Source organism: Anolis carolinensis, chromosome 4 (genome assembly GCF_035594765.1).
Source record: "Anolis carolinensis isolate JA03-04 chromosome 4, rAnoCar3.1.pri, whole genome shotgun sequence".
Lineage (NCBI taxonomy): Eukaryota > Metazoa > Chordata > Lepidosauria > Squamata > Dactyloidae > Anolis > Anolis carolinensis.
In genome coordinates, this window is record NC_085844.1 from 252,141,565 (window position 1) to 252,164,926 (window position 23,362).

At 42.6% G+C, this 23,362-nt stretch overlaps 1 protein-coding gene across 2 annotated transcripts in view; it reads right to left on the reverse strand.

Moving 5' to 3' along the window:
• rprd1b (regulation of nuclear pre-mRNA domain containing 1B) overlaps positions 1-23,362 on the reverse strand; it is a 54,305-nt gene that overhangs the window by 18,974 nt on the left and 11,969 nt on the right. Inside the window, exons 4-6 of one of the 2 annotated variants that reach the window (XM_003228069.4) lie at positions 15,474-15,586; positions 11,599-11,725; positions 2,844-3,019 (exon numbers count right to left, since the gene is read on the reverse strand). In XM_003228069.4, the coding sequence (XP_003228117.1) occupies positions 2,844-3,019; positions 11,599-11,725; positions 15,474-15,586 (416 nt within the window). Of the gene's footprint in view, positions 1-2,843; positions 3,020-11,598; positions 11,726-15,473; positions 15,665-23,362 lie in introns of both variants that reach the window. The other variant, XM_008121568.3, reaches the window with a different exon arrangement.

Below are 23,362 nucleotides of genomic sequence, written 5' to 3' on the forward strand. Positions count from 1 at the left end.
GATGTGAGTCCTGTGTGTCGTTGGGTGAGTAAGTTTAAAAATGCTGAGGTGGAAACATCCGACTTGCGTGACAAACAAAGAGTTGGACCACCGAGTTTCACAAGCAAAAGATTGATTCAGGACGATCGTCGTATCACTCAGAGAGAAATGTCAAGCATAAATGGCATTTCACAAGACCGTGTGGGTCACATTATTGCTTTGCTTGGCTATCGGAAGATCTGTGCACGATGGATACCCAGGATGCTGATGCCTGAAATGAAAGCGCACAGACTTGGAATTTGCCAGGAACTCCTCTTGCATTATGAGAATGAAGGTAACGTCTTTCTCCTTTGGGGTGACACCTTCTGCTGTCAAGAATTCAATGACTGCATGTTGCTTAAGTCGCATTGACTGACCGTCTGCACAGGGTTCCATACTTCACACTTTAACAACACAACCGTTCAATGCTAAGGCTTCCCGCCAAATGGAACTGGAGAGGAGAGTCTACTAAATGAGCCAGGACCTGTCACATACCAGGACAGCCCTCTGCTGAGGAGTTACCAAGGTGGAAGCATTACTTTTCATTCAACCCTCGTATATTCAAGTACCAATAGTATAAACCAGGCATGGGCACATTTCGGCCCTCCAGGTGTTTTGGACTTCAACTCCCACAATCCATAACAGCTTGTAGGCTGTTAGGAATTGTGGGGATTGAAGTTCAAAACACCTGGAGGGCCGGAGTTTGCCCAAGCCTGGTACAGAGAATCAGGGTTGGATAGACTGACTAGAGGGGGTGTGGTGCAGGCATGTATGGCATGCTCTAGCTGGAGTGCTGCTCTGCCCACATCAGCCTGAGGAGCATGGATTCACAGCATTTTCACTCAACTCACTGTCAACCTAACCTTCACAAAGCTTTATTAGGAACTCCAAACCAAACCAGAGCTCATATAAGTATTATTACATGCATTAATACCTCGCTTTTTCTCTATCAAAGGTGACTCAACGCAGCTAGTAGGACTACTGGATGATCAAATAAAAAAACATGAGCAAATACTGCAATACAGGTTAACAGAAGCAAGAATCTTTTATACTCAGTGATGTAAATAGAAATATCAGAGATAGATGATTGGACAGTGAAGATGTGGGAACAAACAGAAATTGACAAGTGAACACCTTTGTTGAGGAATAAATCACTGGACACATTCTTCGAAGAATTGAAACTTTTTGATCAATATATATCTGAGAGAGAAAGATGAAAATATTTTATACATAGTTTTAAATGCACCGGTGCGTTTTAATGTTTTTTTTTCAAAAATATATGTGACATTTTATGTATGTTTGCTGTTGTAAATTTATGTTGTCATTGTCTATATGCTTATGTATTGTTATTTTATATTCGGCACCTGTAGTGCTTCTGTGAGCCATCCCGAGTTCCTTTGGGAAGATGGTGGCAGGGTATAAATAAAGTTTTTGTTGTTGTATTATTATTATTATGAATTAGTTTTGGAGATAAAAACTTGAGATATTCATTTCTTAATGTAAAAACAACTAGTAAATAATGTGCTGGATATAAGGGGCAGAAATGTTAAATTATAGAGAAATTGAGAGAAGGGAAACAAGAAATCCTCTTTCAAAACTAATGTATTTATGTATGTTTGTATTTTAGTTACATGTAATTAGAGTTGTATGTTGGCAACATTGTGTAGTAGAAATGTTGTTCAAGCATGTTATGTGTGTATGTATTTACATGTATTGCTGTTTTCTTTATCTGTGATATTTTCTCTTGAAAATTTGTATCAAATTGGGGGAAAAAACCTAAAGCTTTGCCAAGAACCAGAGCAATTATACCCATAGCATTTACACACCTGTGCACAGCTCCAAGGTCAGAGCCAGGGCGAGTGGAGAGGCAAGAGAAACCCACGGCTTCTGAGAAAGTGAGACGTGGCCTCCTGGAAAAGGCTGCCCTACGCCATAAGCCAAGGTCCGCCCAAGAACAGCTGCTTAAGACCGTCCATTGGTGGATGACGGCCACGGGAAGCCCCTCGTGCGCTGCCAAGGGGCAATGCAACAGATGGCAAGCTGACATACAAGCAGAATCATTAATTACGCTTCCATAATAGTCTCAAGGCACTGAGAAGGAACATGCTGCCTGGCTAGAAGTAGTACATGTCAGATAAATGACATGCCCACGTGCGTCTCTGGCTACTGCTTGAGCCCATGCTCAATGGCTATTTATACCCTTTTTTTGTTCTCTGAGATCAAGGCATTTTAAACCATTCAACCATTTACAGGGTCGAACAAGGACTGAGAAGATTTCAGTATTAATTTGTAGTCATCTCTCGAAGAATGGGCGACGAATTCGTCTCCTTAGCACGTTAAGCAAGGCTTTACAAAACATGGCCAAGGGCACCAAAAAGGAAATAGTATCTGCTAACTAGCAGAAAGAGAAAATGCTGGGCAGCCAGTCTGGCCATCTGATCCATCCTTTGAGGAAGATCGTGTTATAAAGTTTCCTCATTTCATAGAAGCACTGTGCTTGAATGTTATAAGGGCACAGCTCAAGCTTCAGGATTTGAGTCTGCCACTCCCTTTCCATCATGCCTGCCCCATAGATTTGCAGTAGATGCTTGTGGTGCTATCCTACATTATACATCTGAAGCAGCAATGTGTGTTCTCTCCGCTTGAGCCCATGCCATACAAACACAAGAGCTACAGTTCCCTGTAACATGCACACATAGTGACAGAGGACACATGTCTTCAGGCATGACAAATTACTCCCAGTATGCAGTACAGAGACTCTTTAAAGAACTGGCACAGGAGCACAAAGAGGGAAGCCTTTGAGCCCCTGCCTGCGCGGCACTCACTTCCAGCTTCTTCTCCTTCTCCGTCAACACGTCCTTCTGGTTCTGTGTGTACTCAATCAGCATGCGTGCCAGCTGGCGCCGGTCCTCTAGCTCCGCTGCCAGGCGCCCATTGTACTCCGCGAGTAGCAAACACGCCTCGTCTACCGTCTTTGATAGGCGCTCCGCAGCCTCTTTATCTGGGAAGAAAAGGGGGCAAAGAATTTACACGAGCTCCTTGCAAACTCTTTTGTGCCAATGACACAAAAACAGCAGCCGTCTTTCCTGGGCAGCCTCTCCTCTGTGGCAGATTTGTGATGGAGAGGAGCTCACCCTGACCGACAGGTAAAGTGACCATCACCTTCAAAGAGGGATGGAGAAATACAAGCATTGACGCCTTCTGACACTCCTCTTCAACCGGTTGCATTGTGTGCCTTTGCATTTTACAGGAGAGCCAAAGAGGCATTGCCAGGGCTAGCTATGCCCAGAGGGAAGCCAAAAGGCAGCAGCAGTGTCCCAAAGGACGTCTCAGAAAGTAGAATCCAACCAGAAAGCCAACAGCATTGTAGCCACAGAACCTCATGTTTGGTCAGGATGCATCAGAGGGCCTTCTTGGCATCCCTTCCTTCAGGAGGTTGGGCTGATCCTTCTCTGCTCTTTTCCCCCGTCAGCTGTGGCCCATGAGACAGTAGTTGCATCTTTTCCCCATCAGTTATACTTTAAATATACAGAAGACTGGGCAACTTGGTAGGCGCTGAACAGACTGTGCTCTGGCACCATGAGATGCAGAGCCAACCTTAGGAAATGGGGCTACAAAGTGGAGTCCATGACATGCCATTGTGCAGAAGAGCAAACCACACACACCACTTATTACAATGCAGTCTTAGCCCTGCTACATGCACAAATGAGGACCGTCATATAGCAACACGAGAGGCACTCCAAGTGGCCAGCTACTGGTCAAAGGACATTTAGTATAATGCCAAGTTTTTAAACTTTGTATTTTTAAATACATTACAACTTGTACCCTCAGTTTGCTTCTGATACGATAAATAAATAAATACTTTAAATATGGGTATCAGATGGTTATCAGACACCCAATTAGGAGGGATAAGTAATACTCCAGAGGACAGGAGCAGAATTCAAAATGATCTTAAGAGATTAGAGAGCTGATTGGTCAAAATTATCAAAATGCATTTCAACAAGGACAAATGTAAGATACTACACTTAGGCAGAAAAAAATGAAATGCATAGATACAGGATAGGTGATGCCTGGCTCTACAACATTCCATATGAAAAAGATCCTGGAGTCTTTGTGGAGAATAAGTTGAACATGAGCCAACGGTGTGATGCTGCAGCTGAAAAAAGCCAATGGGATTTTGGGCTGCATCCCAATGTCTGATGTCCACATTAAGGGAAGTCATGGTGCCTCTCTGTTTTGCTTTGGTCAGATCTCACATGGAATATTGTGTCCAATTCTGGGCACCACAGTTCAAAAGAGAGATTGACAAGCTGGAAGGTGTCCAGAGGAGGGCGACTAAAAGGATCAAAGGTCTGGAGACAATAAATCCCTATGATGAGTGTCTTAAAGAACTGGGTATGTTTAGCCTACAGAAGAGAAGGATGAGAGGAGACATGATGAGACCTATGTACAAATATGTGAGGGGAAGTCCTAGGGAGGAGGGAGCAAGCTTGTTTTCTGCTGCCCTAACTAACTAACTAACTAACTAGGGACTCAATAGAGTCATGGGTTCAAATGACAAGAAAGGAGTTTCCATCTGAACATTAGGAAGAACTTCCTGACTGTACGAGTTGTTCAGCAGTGGAACTCTTTACTTCAGTGGAAGCTCCTTCCCTTGGAAGCTTTTAAATAGAGGCTGATGGCCATCTGTCAGGAACGCTTTGATTAAGCTTTTCCTGCATGGGCAGTGGGTTGGACTAAATGGTCCATGTGGTCTCTTCCAACTCTATTATTTTATGATTCTACTAGCTGTGCCTGGCCACGCATTGCTGTGGCGAAGTATGGTGGTATGGGAAATAAAGTATTGAGGAATTGGTGGTAGTTAAGGTAAAGGGTAAAGGTTTTCCTCTGACATTAAGTCCAGTCGTGTCTGACTCTGGGGGTTGGTGCTCATCTCCATTTCTAAGCCGAAGAGCCGGCGTTGTCCATAGACTCCTCCAAGGTCATGTGGCCATTGGCATGACTGCATGGAGCGCTGTTACCTTCCCGTATACCTTCAGGGGATATTATTTTGTAAAGCTTGTGAATATACAATATTTCTGATTTTTTTTTTGTCTGTTGGAGGGAAGTGGAGTCTACACTGTCATATAATCCAGTGCAAATTAGATAATCTGTGGAAGAGGCCTAAGTGAAGCCTAACTCTGCCTGTCCCATGGGCTGAGTTGGTTGCTAGGAGACCAAGTGGGTGGAGCTTAGCCTTCTAACTGGCAGCAATTGGATAAAAACAATTATTCCCCTCCCTCTAATTAGGACTTTATTTTTCTTTTCTTTTTTTTTTGTATCAACCTAGAGCCGTGGATGATGGGTTGTGTTGCCAAATTTCGAGGTTGGGGGGCCTGTAGTTTTGTTGTTTTGTCCGCTGCCCTGATGCCATCACTCTTTTATATATATAGAAGATGAAATGCTTATAAACTGGATAGCCTCAGAGGTAAATTGGACTCTCCCTCTTTGGAGGTCTTAAAACCGAGTCCAAATGGCTACCTTTCAGGGTTGTGAGTTACTTATTTCTGCAAGGCAAGGAGTTAGGATTCATGGAGCTTACTAATACAAAAACTATTTTGTATTAGTAAAGTTAATAAAATAGATTATTTAATTTTATGACGTTTATTTATTTATTTATTTATTTATTTACAGCATTTATATTCTGCCCTTCTCACCCCGAAGGGGACCCAGGGCGGATCACATTGCACACATAAAGGCAAACATTCAATGCCATAACATAGAACAGAGACAGAGGCAAGACGCAGGCACAGGCTGGCCTCGAACTCATGACTTCTTGGTCAGAGTGATTTGTTGCAGCTGGCTTGCTTTCCAGCCTGCGCCACAGCCGGCCTTTATTTAAATATTGTTTTAAATGTGTCATGTAAGCTACCCTGGGTCCCATACTGAGAGAAGACATGTTTGCATTTTCCTAAATGGCTGAGGATTGGACGGGATGGCTCTTGTGGTCTCTCCCAACTCTGTGATTATATACACACAAACCTGGCTAAGCTTTTGCATCAGCCGGCTACTGCAACATCTCCCTCCATTCACTTGAGAAAATGGTGCTTGATGGAAGCAAAGAAGCATCCAAACTTTTATATAGAGCAATTAGAGACAGAAGGAATGCTGTAGTTGAGCATTCTCTCCTGACGTTTCACCCACATCAACGGCAGGCATTCTCAGAGGTGTGAGGTCTCTTGGAAATTAGGCAAGCAGAGCTTATATATCTGTGAAAAGTCCGTAGGGAGAAAGAACTCAGGGCCAGCTAACACTTCCCAACAAGGGATTTCCTCAGGCAGGAAGCAGCCAGGCTTTGAATCTGCAAGGCCATCAAATGCTAATCAAGGTGATCAACTGCAACATTCACACTTGCCTTAAACAGAAAAGAGTTCTTTCTCCCACCCTGGACCTTCCACAAATATATAAACCTCCCTTGCCTAGTTTCCAACAGACCTCGCAACCTCTGAGGATGCCTGCCATAGATGTGGGCAAAACATCAGGAGAGAATGCTTCTGGAACGTGGCCATACAGCCCGGAAAACTCACAGTAACCCAGTGATTCCGGCCATGAAAGCCTTCAACAATACAATAAAGACTCTTCTATTTAAGTTACTTTCCTTTGTCCATCTACTCATTTATCTGAGATGTATTAACTGCAACAATTAAACTAAGTTTTTGCTTTTTAAAAACAATGTCAGAGCATCCTACGTATTTTCTTTCTTGTTTCTGACCTTAAGCAGATTGAGATAGATAGATAGATAGACAGATAGACAGACAGATAAGATAGCAGACAGCACTGGCTATGCCAGGGGTCCCCAAACTTTTTAAACATGGGACCAGTTCACGGTCCCTCAGACCACTGGAAGGATGGACTATAGTTTTTTTTTAAACTATGAACAAATTCCCACGCACACTGCAAATATCTTATTTTGAAGTAAAAAAATGGGAATACAGCCTTAATGTTAATAATAATCATAATAAAAATAATAAAGAGGGTTGGAAGAGACCCCTTGGGCCATTTAGTCCAACCTCCTTCTACCTTTGTGCACCAAAAGCACAAGCAAAGCACCCCTGACAGATGGCCAACCAGCCTTAATGTTGTTACTACTACTACTACTGCTACTACTACTAATAATAATAATATATCACACAGTCCTAAATGCTTGGAAGTGTTCGACTTGTGATTTTGTGATACGAGATCCAGCATATATATCTCGTTTGCTGTATTATATTGTGTCCTTCTGTCAATAATAATAATAATAATAATAATAATAATAATAATAATAATAAAGAGGGTTGGCCCCTTGGGCCATTTGGCCCAACCCCCTTCTGCCTTTGTGCACCAAAAGTACTAGCAAAGCACCCTTGATAATTAATTATTAATTAAATAATAATTAAAATGCTATTTTAAACAAGCAACGCTTTGGATGGCGCGCACCAGGCTGCATGTGCCTTCCTCGATGGAGGAGAAGGGAGCTGCTGCCGCGGGGGCCGGATAAATGGTTTTGATGGGCTGCATGTGGCCCCCGGGCCTTAGTTTGGGGACCCCTGGGCTATGCTGTGCTCTACTCTGCTGGAAATACCAAATATTCCTTCACAGCTGAAGTACAAAGGAACCTGGCCAGGAGTTCCCTTCCCTGCAGAACGGCTGTGACTTCACAGAGCATAAGCCTGGATGTGAGGACATCAGCTTCAACAGCCCTGGAGCTCTCCTGTGAGAGAGCTGCTGCCTGAAGGGCATTTGATTTGCAAGAACCAAAGCGCCCATGTGAAGCACACCATGCTCTGCTCTCTCTCAAGCACTGCTTTGTCGGTTGAGAGGCACTGGAAGGAGCAAGCTGGAACACAGGGCACAAACAGGAACCAGCAAACTCTATATGGGGCACAGATATAGGGGACCATGGTGGCCCCCAATACAGCTGGTTATCAGTGGCTTAGGGATCTGTTTAGCTTGGAAGAAAAAAGTCTGAGAGGAGACAGAAAAGGATGTCATATTAAGGAGGGGGAAAGCTTTTTTTGTTGCTCGAAAGATACAATACAGCCATGATTCAAATGGCAAGAAAAAGAGATTCCACCTAAATATAATGTTAGGTATTATACTGTTTAAATATTTGTATATTTTAAGTGGTATACTAGTGCTTTTAATTGTGAGCTGCTTTGAGTCTCCGTATGGAGAGAAAAAGCGGGACATAAATAAAAATAACAACAACAATAATATTAGAAAAAACCTTGGGGAACAACAGGCTTTGGAGAGGTTCTGGGTAGGACTGGTGGGGGGGGGGGGGGCTGTGAGTTTTAGAGGCTATTTTAAGTGTATTTATTATTATTATTATTATTATTATATATATATATATATATATATATATATATATATATATATATATATATAAATAATATAATGTTTATTTATTTTCACTCATTCAAATATACATACATTGCAGGTGTTTGTTGCATACAGTGCAATACTTTCATCTATAAGTCTTTCATAATCATTTCTTAGACAATATATTTACAATAAGGGGTCACAGGCTTCTATTTGTATAGTATATATAATAATATTATAATATCCAAATTTATATCCGTTTCCTCCTTGCCTTCAGTCTATTAGCTTCCTCTATGTACATTTTTAGATTAATTTTACACTGAAATGTTGGATCATTGGTTGCCATTCCTTAACAAAGTTCTCTAAAGGTTCTCCTCTTATGTGCATTGTTATTTTGTCCATCATCAGCAACTCTATAATATATTGTTCCAGTTCTGCTAAGGGAGGTACCTCTGGGATTTTCCAGTATCTAGCGCAGGGGTCCCCAAAATTTTTAAGCAGAGGGCCGGTCCACAATCCTTCAGACTGTTGAGGGGCCGGATTATCATTTGAAAAAAAAATACAAACAAATTCCTATGCATATTGCACATGTCTTATTTGTAGTGGAACAACAACAACAACAACAATGAAAGAACAATACAATATTTAAAAATGAAAACAATTTTAACCAACATAAACCTATTAGGATTTCAATGGAAAGTGTGGGCCTGCTACTGGCCAATGAGATAGTCAAGTTAATTAGGATTGTTGTTGTTGTTGTTGTGTGCCTTCAAGTCATGTCAGACTTTGGCCGAGCCTAAGTCTAAAATTAATTATTTATTTACTGCATTTATTTACCACATTTATATCGCACCCTTCTCACCCCGAAGGGGACTCAGAGCAGCTGTATGTACATACAATATATTATATTATTAGCATTACACAATATTAGGATTATATATTACTATATTGAACTATACCACTATACTATTATATAATGTGTAATATATAACATATAATTAATATTATTATATGGTATTATTAGTAGTATTATATTGTATAACATAATATTATTATCAATATTATATGTATATACAATATATTACATTATTAAAACTGATTTAAAAATATTATATTATAAAACTGAGGGTGGGGGTCAGGTAAATGACCTTGGAGGGCCGCATCCGGCCCCCGGGCCTTAGTTTGGGGACCCCTGATCTAGCGTATACTATCCGAGCTGCCACTGTCACGTAAAACAAAAATCTTCCATATTTCCTTTCCAATTCTTCTTCGGGCATGTTCAAAGGGTACATTTGTGGTGTCATTTTAAAATTTGTATTTAAAATCTTTTCTAGATGTACATGAATCTGTTTCCAACAGCTGTTTACTTTGTTGCATGACCACCACAGGTGGTAAAATGTTCCTTTTTCTTTAATCCAGTCCAAACAGCATGCATGAAAGTAGAGTTGTAAATTTGGAAGGGATAAGCCGCCTCTTGTTTTATCATCGTTAAGTATTTTCATTTTTACTCTTGGTTTTTCCCCAGCCCAAATAAATTTTGAGATGTCTTTTTGCCAAATTTTGAAGATTTTTTAGTTGTTAATAATTGGTATGTTTTGAAACAAAAATAACATTTTTGGCAGTGTTGTCATTTTGATAGATGATATCCTCCCTAATAGGGAGAGCCCTCGTTTGTCCCATTCCGCTAGTTCTTTCTTTATCTCTCTCCACACCTTTTCATAATTATTTTTTGAATAGTTCTGAATTTTTCTTTGTAATGTACAGTAGAGACTCACTTATCCAACATAAATGGGCCGGCAGAACGTTGGATAAGCGAATAGGTTGGATAATAAGAAGGGATTAAGGAAAAGCCTATTAAACATCAAATTAGGTTATGATTTTACAAATTAAGCACCAAAACATCATGTTTAACAACAAATTTGACAGAAAAACTAGTTCAATATGCAGTAATGTTATGTAGTAATTACTGTATTTATGAATTTAGCACCAAAATAACACGATGTATTGAAAACATTGACTACAAAAATGCGTTGGATAATCCAGAACGTTGGATAATTGAGTGTTGGATAAGTGAGACTCTACTGTATATTCCTAAGTATTTGGCTTTCTGTACAATATTATATTCTGTGTTTTCTTTTAGTTCTTGTTTTTCCGATTCTGTGAGGTTCTTTGTTAAAAATTGACTTTTCTCTTTGTTTACCTTTAACCCAGCTAATTCTGAGAAGTTTGTTAGGATATTAATTAATTCTTTCTTTGAGTCATTGGGGTTTTCCAGAGTCAGAACAATATCATTGGCGAAGGCGCGAATCTTATATTCTTTTCCTGCTACCCGAACACCTTTTATCTCCTTGTTTCCATTTATTTGTTTTATAAGCATCTCTATGCACATAATAAACAGGAGTGGCGATAATGGACAACCCTGCCTGGTACCACGTCTTATTCTGATTCTTTGTGTTTTCTCCCCATTGATTATTAACTGTGTATATTGATCTTTGTATATAGTTCTTATTGTTTTTATATATTGGTCTCCCATATCATGTGCTTGCAGAGCTTCCATCATAAAATACCAGCTTAAGCTGTCGAATGCTTTTTATATGTCTATTATTATATTTTAACCTGTTTTTACCACATAATTTAATTGTTATATAACTCCTATACTGCACTTTTAAAAATTGATTAAAGTGTGGGATATTTAACCACCTTGAATCCCCTCGGGGTGAAAGGTGGGACAAAAAGTTAATAATAGTAATAACAATAACAATAACTTCCTGACAATCAAGAGATGTTTGGTGGTGGAATATGCTGCCTGGGAGTCCGACGGAATTTCTTTCTCTGGAGGCTTTTAAACAGAAGTTGGATGGCCATCTGTTGAGAGGGCTTTAATAGTGTCTTCCTGCCTGGCAGAAAGGATTGAACTGGACGGTCCGTGGGGGCCGCTTACAACTCTATGATTCTAAGAGCAGTTGCAACACAACCTACAATGTGGCTGGGAATCACTTGCTTTACTACATGTTGCTGGACTGCAGCTCACAGCACCCATGACTTACTATGTTGGCTAGGATTGATCAGAACTGGCCGTGGCAAAGTGGCTGTTAGGAATTGTGGGAGTTGAAGTCCAAAACACCTGGAGGGCTGAAGTTTTCCCTTGCCTGCCCTAGGGCCAACCTCAACATCATACACCAAAAACATGCTTCGCCCTTCTCCGCACTCAGGTAAGGGTTTGCTTTGGTTTCTCACCTGTAATCTTCTCTAATAGAGACACGTCTTGAACCTCTTGGGGGAGGGAGGCTATTTTCTGCCGCACCGTGGCATCGCCCGAGGCGGCATTTTCTAGATCTTGAAGGGCTTTGATCAAGTCCTCCGTCTGCACGAGAGAGGCATGAAAAAGACATCAATGACCATTTTGAGAACCACAGCTGCCACGGGGCTTCCGACATACATCACAGGCACTTTTCAAAAAGATCCCTCTCTCTAGGCAGTTGTTATGCTTTCTATGATAAGTTATTCACATTCTGGAAATAACACACACACACTGAGAATAACAAAAATGCTCCCTGCACTTATTTCCTGGTCCAATAAACACATTTTTACCAGCAAAGATTCAATTCCAAAAATTCTGCAGAGTTCCAATCTGCAACTGTTGGATCAGGATGAAAGCTCTATCTGGAGTGGGTGGGTGTATTTATATATTCGATCCCAAGACTTTGTTTTCTAGATGAAATATTATAATGGAAGCAAGAGGCCATGGAATGCATGTTGTTGTGTGTGGACTGCCTGACACCACGTGGCATCTACAAATGGCATGGGCAAACTTCAGCCCTCCAGCTGTTTTGGACATTAACTCCCATGACTCCTAACAGCTTAGTAGCTGTCAGAAATCGTGGGAGCTGAAATCCAAAACATCTGGAGGGCCAAAGTTGGTCCATGCCTGATCTACCACGTTGTTTGGAAAATCCCTTGTGTGTTTTGTGTGAATGTAGGGACTTTGATCATGCAGAAGAGCAGGTGTGATGCATTTCTGATGTCCTCCTGAATTCTAGGTTGTGATTTGCTCAGACCTCACCTGGAAAAAAACCCCCCAAATAGCCAGTTTTGGGCAGCAAAATTCAAGGAGAATATTGTCAAGATAGGTGGTATCCAGAGAAGGGCAACCAAAATGACAAAAAGAGCGTGAAACCATGAATTCCTCTGAGATGTTGCTTAGGGAGCTGGGGATGTTTAGCTTGGCAAAGAGAAAGGACATGAGCGTGGTGTCTAATATTTGAAAGGCTTTCACACGGAGAACCATGGATTCAAACTGCAGGAAAAGAGATTCCACCTAAACATTAGAAAGGACTTCTTGATGGTAAGAGCTTTTCAACAGTGGAATATGCTGCTGCCTTGGAGGCCAGAGGAGTCTCCTTCTCTGGTAGTTTTAAAGCAGAAGCTGGATGGGTATCTGCTGGGAGGGTTTGGATTGTATCTTCCTGCCTAGCAAAAATAAAGGGGTTGGACTGGATGGCCTCAGGGTCTCTTCCAGCTTTAGGATTCTATGAGTGTTTGTTCCTTACAAAGCCGTGTACCTCTTATTACAACTCCTCTGTACACTGGAAGGAAAAGGCCTGGGCCCACGGTGCCATCTGCTGTGTCAATATTTGCATGCCTCAGGACTCCTATGAGAATCCAGACCTCCGACAGCAATCACAGAAAATGTGGAGAGCTTTTTCTTCTGGTCCAAACAACAGACAACCTTGGGGCTCAGCGGGGCAGTGAACCCAAGTTTAATGAACTTCCCGAGACTGTCTATTAGCCACACAAATTAAATTACAGCCTGCTGGGTTGTAGCAAGCTGCCTGCCTTGCTTTGAGCCATTCTTTTTTTCTTTTATTTTGTGGCCAGCGTGGCAATTTTAAGGGATAATATTTGTTTTATGTTCTGTCTTTCAAGCCCTGTTTCATGCTCTCCCCCCTCCCTTTGCGAGCTCCAATGGCTTTCAGCAAATAAGTGGAGCTGCAGCCCTTGTCAATGGCGCCCTCAAGAGATGCTCAAATGGACGAGGATGAGCAAGAAGGAGTATCTGTCCCGCTGCAAGCCAGACTGGGATTTGATAATTGGTTATGGTAATGATGGGGACATTTATCAATGTTTGGTTTTATTAATAGAATGTTATTAAAAACAGAAGTGTAGTTATACAATAGCATATAAATGGAATAGACTAATGAGGGGGAAAAAACCATCAGATAGTGAGATGTTAATTCTGTTTAATGTGTTGTCGAAGGCTTTCATGGCCGGGATCACAGGGTTGTTGTATGTCTTTCGGGCTGTGTGGCCATGTTCCAGAAGTATTCTCTCCTGACGTTTCGCCCACATCTATGGCAGGCATCCTCAGAGGCTGTGAGCCTCTGAGGATGCCTGCCATAGATGTGGGCGAAACGTCAGGAGAGAATACTTCTGGAACATGGCCACACAGCCCGAAAGACATACAACAACCCTTAATTCTGTTTGTTTGTGTGTACTGTGTTTATATTTGGTTATTGATTTGACTGTGGTGGTTAGACTCTAGATAGGTAATTTTTAAAATAATAATCCGAAAATGCATAATTGGTGTAATTATTTTGTGTGTGTGTTTGAATAAAAATTACTAATAAAATGAAAATAAAAATGGTGCCTCCTTGTGGCTCTACCCTTAGGGGGTCCAAATTGAGAGGGAGAGATAATACCCCAGAGGACAGGATCCGGATCCAAAGTGGCCTTCACAGATTAGAGAGCTGTGGCAAAACGAACAAACAAATTGAAATTCAACAGGGAGAAATACACAGTACCCCACATAGGCCAAAAAAAGAAATGCACAGCTATAGCATGGGTAAACATAACTTAAAAACAGTCAATGAGAAAAGGATCTTGGAGTCTTCGAAGACCACAAGCTGAACAGGAGTCAAGAGTGTGATGCTGCAGCTAAAAAAGCCAATGCGATTCTAGGCTGCATCAAGTGTCTAGCAGCAGTGTCTACTAGACCAATGGTTCCCAACCTTTCTTTGGCCCTGCCCCCCCCCCCCTCATAGGCCTCCCTAAAACCCTGATGACCTCCCTTCCGCCCCTCCCTAACATATAATTCTTATTATTCAAAAAGTGAACTCATCTTCACCTACAGGAAGAAAGCCTTAGGGCCATTAACTTGGTCTAAACAAGAATCCAAAGGGCATGGCATCCGTGAAAGAGAAAATAATAGAACAAATTCATGGGATTCATCTGCATCAAATTCAGGGTGACTTAAGTGTTTAGGTGATGCATGTCTTTGGTGAGAATATCCTGTCACCTGACTTTCTTGCAGCTGATCTTTTTCATACAAAAATATTGACTTACCTATGGAAGTAATACTTGAGCTTTAGAACTTTTTTCACAGATTTCTTGCAGCATTCACACATACAACAAAATACCTTTTTATATATTTGGTATAGCTTGGAATGCTAAAGGAACATTGAGAGGAGTAGGATGTTTGGAATAAACATTCTTTTTTGGGCTCTTGAGCTCTCTCTTTGATTCCATGCTCTACGCTCCACTTCTCCCACCTGATTGCCATGTATATTCTGAATTCATTTTTTAAAATGTGCATGTCACAATATATATGTATATACTCTATGTGAGGCCCCTTGAACCATAACAAAAGCTGTTAGGAATTGTGAGAGTTGAAGACCAAAACACCTGGAGGACCAAAGTTGGCCCATGCCTGGTGTAGATGGACAAATTGGAAAGTGTTCAGAAAAGCATGTTCCTAATGGTCAAAGGCCTGGAAGCCAAGTCTTATACTGAGTGGTATAGGGAGCTGTAAATGCCTAGCTTGAAGAAGAAAAGGCTGAGAGAAGGGGCATGAGACCCGGGCTTAAATATTTGAAAGTATGTCACTTTGAGGAAGGGACGAGCTTGCTTTCTGCTGCTCTAAAGACTGAGACACAATGCAGGAATGAGTCCAATTCCAGGAAGGAGTACAGTGGAGTCTCCTTCTCTAGATGTTTTAAAGCAGGGACTAGATGGCCATCTGTTGGGAGGGTTTGTATTTTTCCTGCTTGGCAGGAGGTTTGGCTAGATGGCTCTTGTGGTCTCTCCCGTCTCTAGGATTCTACGTGCAGACCTACCAGAAGAGGCCCCGCATTGGGGTCCTGGGGGGAGTAGCTCCCAGGGTAATCATCATCTTCCTCTTCTTGTATTTGCTGAAATGTCCGCTTCAAGGACTTCTTCTCCTCTGTAACTGAAAACACAGACTCCTTCAAGGACTTTTTCTTCTCTGCAACTGAAAACACAGACTCCTTCAAGGACTTTTTCTTCTCTGTAACCGAGAACAGACATTCAGGTTAGCAATGAGGTTATTCAAGAGCACTTTTGTGGTCAGGGAGGGATGCCACACACTCTTTCTTTTTCTTTGGAAAATGGGGACTAGGCTCACACATTTTAAAAGCACAGTTTGTCTGCCAAGATTTATCCCATGCCAGCCCCCATGTGGCAGAACAAGCCTGCTACCCTTGAGCTTATTGAAAAGAAAACAAGAAGCCTCAGCATTCACTTGTTTTGATTTGAATTATACCCTGAGTAAATTGCAATTATGCCTACAAGCATGAGCCAGAATCCTGCTTAGGTATTATGCTTGCAGTGGCAGAGTTGCCTACATCTGGCCAAAGCAAGCACACAAAACCATCTGGCTTTAAGCTACCTACATTGCAGATGGTGAGACCTGGCTAGAAAACAGTCAACATGAAAGGGCTTTGGGGGGTCTTAGTGGACCACAAACAAACATGAGTCCAACCCCCCCCCCCCCCCCTTAATGCATCAATAGGAGCCTAGTGTCTAGATCAGTCATGGGCAAACTTGAGCCCTCCAGGTGCTTTGGACTTCAACTCCCAAAAATTCTAACAGCCAGTAGGCTGTTAGGTATTGTGAGAGTTGGAATATAGGGACGTCATAACTTCTACCTTAGTCAGGCCTCACCTGGATTAACACTGCGTTTAGATCTAGGCACCACAATTCAGGTAGGAGATGAACAACAGGAGAGTGTCAGAATCATCCAAAGGTATAGAAATCATGACCCCTGAGGAGCAAGTGAAGAGAGCTGGGAAGGGTTAGCTTGCAGAAAAGTAGGTTGAGAGAAGGGAAGAGCCATGCCTTAATATTCGAAAGGATGTCACACTGAGGAGGAAGCAAACTTCTTTTCTGCTGCTCTAGAGACCAGGACACAATAGAGCAAGGATTCCAACTCCAGGAAAGTGATGCCACCTGAATATTAGGAAGAACGTCCTGATGGCAGGAGCTGTTCAACAGTGGGAAATGCTGCCTCAGGGTGTACAGAATCTGTCAGGATTTGGAAATTACCTGACATTTTCTAAGTGATAGCAGAGTTAAGACACTGTAATTAGGTTGTGGTGGCTAATACAATGGGGGTAGTATATAGGTTGTAATTATACTGAGTAGGTTTGATGAAGGTTGTTGAAGGACAGATGGTGGTTTGGAGAGTTGCTGCTTTGAGTAGTGAGGAAGAAGCAACGGTAAAGTTTGTGTTTTGTATATACTTTGTATACTGCTGCAACCAAGGAGAAAGAAAAGCCTTCCTGCTGATTTGTGAAAAACAAATCTCTGCGTGTTTGGTTGTTCAATTAGAAGACCACTACAACTGTGGTTTTGGATATCTGGTTCCTTAACTGGAACTAATAAGAGTCACTTTTGCAATAACAGGAGTTTCATGACTGCTCAGAACCCTTGACAGAAATCTCCATCTCTGGATATTTCAAAACAGAGGCAGGATGGCCATCTGTCAGGAGGGCCTGGATGGTGTCCTCCTGCATGGCAGAATGGGTTTGGAAAGGATGGCCTCTAGTTGTCCCTTCCAAACTATGATTCTATGAGAAACAGAACCAGGCATTGCTCCTGGCAGCTTCTGGAAGTCTGGCTCTATTCAAGAGGGAGAAATTTCATTTTCATGGTGTTTGAGCAGGAAGTAGAAAAGGGCTACTATGGATGCTATCAAGAAAGAACTTGGATGAAAATTCACAAGGACCCAAATCACTCATTCAAAGACTGCACAGTTCAAGATCTGGGTGGTAAAGGTACTTTCCTCTGCCTTGGGTCTAATGTTGAGGGAAAGGAGGGGTGCAAAACAAATAAGGGGTGATGTCATCAGACAGTGCAGTTCAAAGAAGTGCATGCTCTTAGCATTCCCAGGCAAAAGGTAATATAGGAACTGGCTACTGCAATGGTTGGCTAGACCAGCAAGATTGGTCCCAAACTGCAGCCCCAGCTCTCACCCTTTGCTTCCTTTGGAGGAATCAATCTCTTCACCTGCAATATCTGCACAAGGCAGAACATGCCAGATTTACAAAGGGGTTTTTTTTTGTTAAGAGATATCAGTACAAAGTTATCTTTTCCAGGAGAATAATATGCCGCCTGGTATTCATGTCTGCCTATTCAACAGGAGGGAAGGCTGAACCTGCTGCCTCTCGAAGATACAGGAGCTCTAAGCAAATGCACTCAGAAAGATTTTGCAGCATCTCCCCAGGAAAGGGGGGAAAAGGTCGTATCTTTCTTCAAGAGGGTGAAGATAAGGGATGCGCGCTCACAAAAAGCCCACCACACGGAGCTGTATCGGCCTTCCCATCTTCAAATAACTTCTTGGGCACTAGGAGGACACAATGCTTCAGTCCTCCCCTGACTGCCACAATAGAACTCATATTTTTCTTTTCTTTTGCAAGTTTTCATAATTTATTCAGGTTACAAGATTTCCATTTCTGTTGACACACTGTGTGCACAATATTTTCCTGTAAAAATAGTGGTGATTATGCATGTAGGATGTACTTTGTGTATCTGATATGGAAACCATCCATGTCACAATGAAGATCTCAAAGGCTGGCATGAACCTGACATACTAACCCCAGTGCAATTTATACAATTCACTCTAAAACTGCAACTGGATGATACAGAGATTGTTCTGACAAAGCTATTGCCATGCTTGGAGCTGAAACACGGGAGTGCTGATTGCCTTTAGGAACAGATTCATACACTGACACTCACAATCTGCCAGAGTAAATGCTTTTCTGAGGTAAAGGCCATAACATGGGGCCATGGCTATATCCCTGAAAATCCTGCACTGCATTCTCTGGAGATGACAATAGCTGCCACTGGAAGAGAGACTCCAGTGTGTTCCTTTTCAAATGGTGTGTTCCTTTTCACATGGGGTAATTATTATGTCTAGCATGTGCCACCTGGGGCCATATTCAGCCCTCCACATTTGCTGGAGTTAGGAGCACAGGATCCCTTTGAAAGTGAAAAACTGCAAATAAAGGAATTCCTATTTTTTACCTGAGAGAATACCTCTCTAAAAATTTCTAGGTCTTCCAGCACAACTCTATAATCAACGTTCACTATAAGCTGACCAGAGGACTTAGAGATTCCTAGAGATAACATTTTTAGTCAAATCCATGAATAATCAAATTTGCAAAACTCAAAGTTGCAAATGTGGAGGGATTACTATACTTCCTGCAACTTCTTTATAGCAGCCATAGTATAAGGCATTTCCTGTCCTTTGAGAGATATGGAGGAATTTTGAGAGAGGAGCAACTTGCAGAAGCACATGGTTGCACTAGGAACATACTTTAAGAAGTATAAAGCATCCTTCCAGATGTTTTCTTGGCCAAACAATGGTGGCTGCAAAATCTATTAGGAAACAACAAGTACTTTACATATGAGGTACCAATACTAATGGGTGTTGTGCAGTTTCCTTCAACTTTCTACCCATAACTAAGTTCACTGTCTCAGTTCCAGTCTTTTAAGAAACGTCTGCACTTTTCCACTTTTCATTTGTAGAGCAAGTTGGCTGCTTGGATTGTGCACTCCTTGAAGAAAGGCCCAAGAAGGAACGGGGATTTGGGACATGCAGATCAAATTTGGAGAGGAGACCAAATTGGGAGGGAGAGCTAATACTCCAGAGGATTTAAAATGACCTTCACAGATTAGAGAACTGATTGGCCAAAACTAACCAGAACATGAATTTCAACAGGGAGAAATGTCAGATTGACACACACAGATACAGGATGGAAGACACCTGGCAAACATAAGGCAGATAAAACCGGCTGGCTCTAAGTTATCTACTTTGTGTATTGTGAAACCTGGCTTGAAAACAGTCCATTTGAAAGCGATCTGGGATTCTTAGTAGATCACAGGATAAACACGAGTCTGCAGTGTGATGTGGCAGCTAAAAAACCCAATGCAATTTTACGCTGCATCAACAGGTGCATAGTGTCTAGACTGAGGGAAGTCATCACTACCACTCTATTCTGCAAAGGTCTGACCTCTGGAATAACCCTGTATGCAGTTCTGAGCACCGCAATTCAAGAGGGATATGGACAAAACTGAAAGTGTCTAGAAAATGGTCCAAGATCTGGAAACTGTGAAACCCTTTGAGGAGTAGCTTCAGGAGCTAGTGATGTGTAGGCTGGAGTAGAGAAAGTGAAGGATGGACATGATAGCTATGTTTCAACATGTGAGAGGCTGCCACAATGAGGACGGGGCCAGCTTGTTTCTGGCTGCTCTGGAGACCAGCAATGGATTTTAGCTGCAGAAGAGATTCCACCTAAACATTAGGAAAAACTTCCTGATAGTAAGAGCTGTTCTACAGTAGGATATGCCGCCTCGCAGGCTGATGGAGTCTCCTTCTCTGGAAGTTTCTGAGAAGTTAGATGGCCATCTGTTGGGAGGGTTTCAGTTGATTTTTTGCCTGCCTGGCAAAATGGGCTGGACTGGATGGAACCCTGGATCTCTTCAAACTCTAGGATTCTATAGTGATGCTTTGCAGAGACAAATAAAATCCTGCCTCAAGGAGTTTACAGTGAGGCAAGAATAAGGGAGCAACAGAGAACAGCTTCAACATGGAATTGAAGGTGAAAGTCCTCCCGCTCCATGACAGCTGTCAGGGCAGCCAGCAGGACACCTGCTGCAAAGAAATCCTAATCGGATGCTTGTTAGAAAGGCACATGGAAAGACTCAACAGACTGACAGTCTAGCCACACCGCTGTCAGTCTGGCACTGAGTTTTGCTGTCCGTTGGCATGATGGCAGGCAGGTCTGATCACCCAAGAGGCGGTCCTGACGGCCGCTTGCAGCGAGAGGGTCTGCCATTTGCTCTGAAATGGAGAGAGGTCCCATCGGCAACAGCTAGTTCTGTCCTGGGCAAACCAGGGCTGAGCTTTCTGCCTTCAAGACACCGGGCACATCCTGATCCACAGGTAATTCAGGATGTACAGAAGTGAAAAGCAAAGCCACCAGTTTTGAGGTGACACCATGCTCCAACCAGAGCCAGGGATTCAGTGCGTAACTGGGGAGCAGTCTCACCCTCAGGTGCCTCCTGAGAGCCAAAACACAATCACTGCTCTGTAAGTTCCAGCTCCTCCAATGCAGTAAGAACCAGGCCAAACAGTTTTGCCCATCTGAGTGCATTTTGTTGAAAAGATATGCTCTATGAATGGCACATCTTATTTTACTACATCCACCAACAACACACTGACAGAGGTCTGCAGCCTGTCCAGGGGAGAAGTGCGGTCATGATGTGAAGGGCATTATCAGAAAACCCCACAGAGACAAATAAGATCCTGCCTCCAAGAGCTTACAGTTCAACAGAGACCAGCTTCAACATGGAAGTGAATGTGAAATTCTTCTGCTCTATGACAGCTGTCAGGGCAACCAGTAGGACACCTGCTACAAAGACGTCCCAACTGGATGCTTGTTAGAAAGGCACATGGAAAAGCTCAGCAGACTGACAGTCCACTGACTCCGCTGTCAGTCTGGCCTGATGGCAGGCAGGCCGGATCACCCCAGGGGCTCCTGTGCTGACAGCTGCTTTCAGCACGAGAGTCTGCCACTTGCTCTGAAATGGAGGGAAGTCTCTTTCGCAAACAGCTCATTCTGCACAGCATGTCCAGAGCAAACCAGGACTGAACTTTCTGCCTTCAAGAAACCGGGCACATCCCAATTCACAGCGGGTTTATGATATATTGAAGTGAAAAGTACCCAAATCCCCACAAATAAATCGTACAATATAACATGTAGGGCAAAAAAATGACCTACACAGATATAGGATGGGTGACACTTGGATTGAAAACTGTCCACGTGAAAGGCATCTAGCAGCCTTAGTGGACTACAAGTTGAACGTGAGCCACGTGTGATGTGGCAGCTTAAAAGGCCAATGCAATTCTAGTCTGTATCATTAGGAGATTAGTGTTGAGATCAAGAGAAGTCATGGTCCCATTCTTTTCTGCTCTGGCCAGGCTGCATCTGGAACAATACTGTGTCCGGTTCTGGAAAAAGCAATTTAAGATAGAAGGTATCTAGAGAAGGGTGACCAAAATGGTCAAAGGTCTGGAAACAACAAATCTCTGTGAAGACTGGCTTAGGGAGTTGGACCTGCTCAGTTTGGAGAAAAGAAGGATGAGAGGGGACGTGATAGCTATGTTTCAATATATTAAGGGGGGGGGGGTTGTTTTCTGCTGCTCCGAATGACATTTGTGTTCTCTTCCAACTCTAGGATTCTATGATAAAACAAGGGGATAGTTCAGAAATGCTCTGCCTCTCAAGAAATTAGGGTGAAGGAACTGGGATGTCCACAGCATAGTGTTTGTATCACTTAGACAACAGAACACAGTAAGGAAGGGAAAACACAGTAAGGTGTGAGAGAAGAGAAAATCGAAAAGGAGCACAGAAGTAAATACCCCCATTGACTCCCACTTCCCTTCAGGACCAGCTCTATGAAGGAAGGTGCAAAAAAATCCCAATATCTGGAACTTTTAGAACTGGGTGAGGCAGGGGGATTGGGGGGATGATGCCACTTGCTCCCTTTCTCTTCCTTCTCTATACTCAACGACAGCAAAGTAGAGAAGAGACATGAGGAAACCTCTTTCATCCTAAGCAAGAGGAAGCACGCACATGAAGTGGATCTAGCAACAGTGCTTCATTGGCATTGTTGCTAGATTTCTCCCTTCAAGACAGTCTTACATTTTGCTCAAGAAAAACCTCTCTCCACTGTAACAACCTGCATGTTTTGTTGGGGTATTTTTGCAAGTGAGAATCCAGATCCAGATGGCCAATAGCCTGAGGGTGAAAACTGTTTAACTCAGCCTTCAGAAGCCGCGCCTGGAAGGCAAAGCAGCATCTGGCAACTCCAAGAGAGACAGAGCCACAAGCTGGTCAGGAAGCCTCCTCCGCTGCCACCACCGACAAAAGGGTCAGGTGTTCCTGGATGGCTTCCAGCGAACAAAATGACAAACCCCTGAAGCAGGCGGGCTCTTCTCCTTCTCCCTCTCCTCACTGTTTCCAGGGCTTTCAATTAAAGACAGAAGGAGAGCCAGCTTTATGAAGGGTACTCGCTGAACAGCGTTAGAGACTCTGGCAAAAGGATAACCCACCTGAGAGTAAATGAAGCCCTTTGAACTGGCTTGCTGGGGACAATTGCTGTTTTGTAAAGGCATGTGGACACTCCCTCCCATGCCACAGGGAGAAAGCATGCCAAATCTAGTCTGATAACATCCTTTAGCTGCAGTTTCAGGATAGTCGCTAAATGCTGACAGTGATCAAAGGTCGAAATGCTACTGCTTGGCCCAAAAGCTGCTAATGCTTCAGTGCACATCCACAGCTGGAGAAGAAAAACTGAGAAATAGAAATATATAAGCTATTAGCCATCTGGATCGGACTTCCCACTTGTAAATCCCCCCGCCAAAAAAAGCTTGACATTGTGGGTCTGACTTTGGTTTTGATTATTAGTGGCTATGACTGAAATGTCCTCTCTGGGAATTTCTAAATGCTTTCATGCAACTTCTATGAGAAATCGACCATAGGGTCACACCACTAATAATAATACCACTTAAACATGTCATACAGCACTAAAATATACAGGATACAATACAGCAGTGTGTAAATTGTATAGACTGTCACCAGGCCAATGCAGGATCCCATGAGTGCAAACCAATTCCCATTGCTGTAAGCATTGTTTTGTT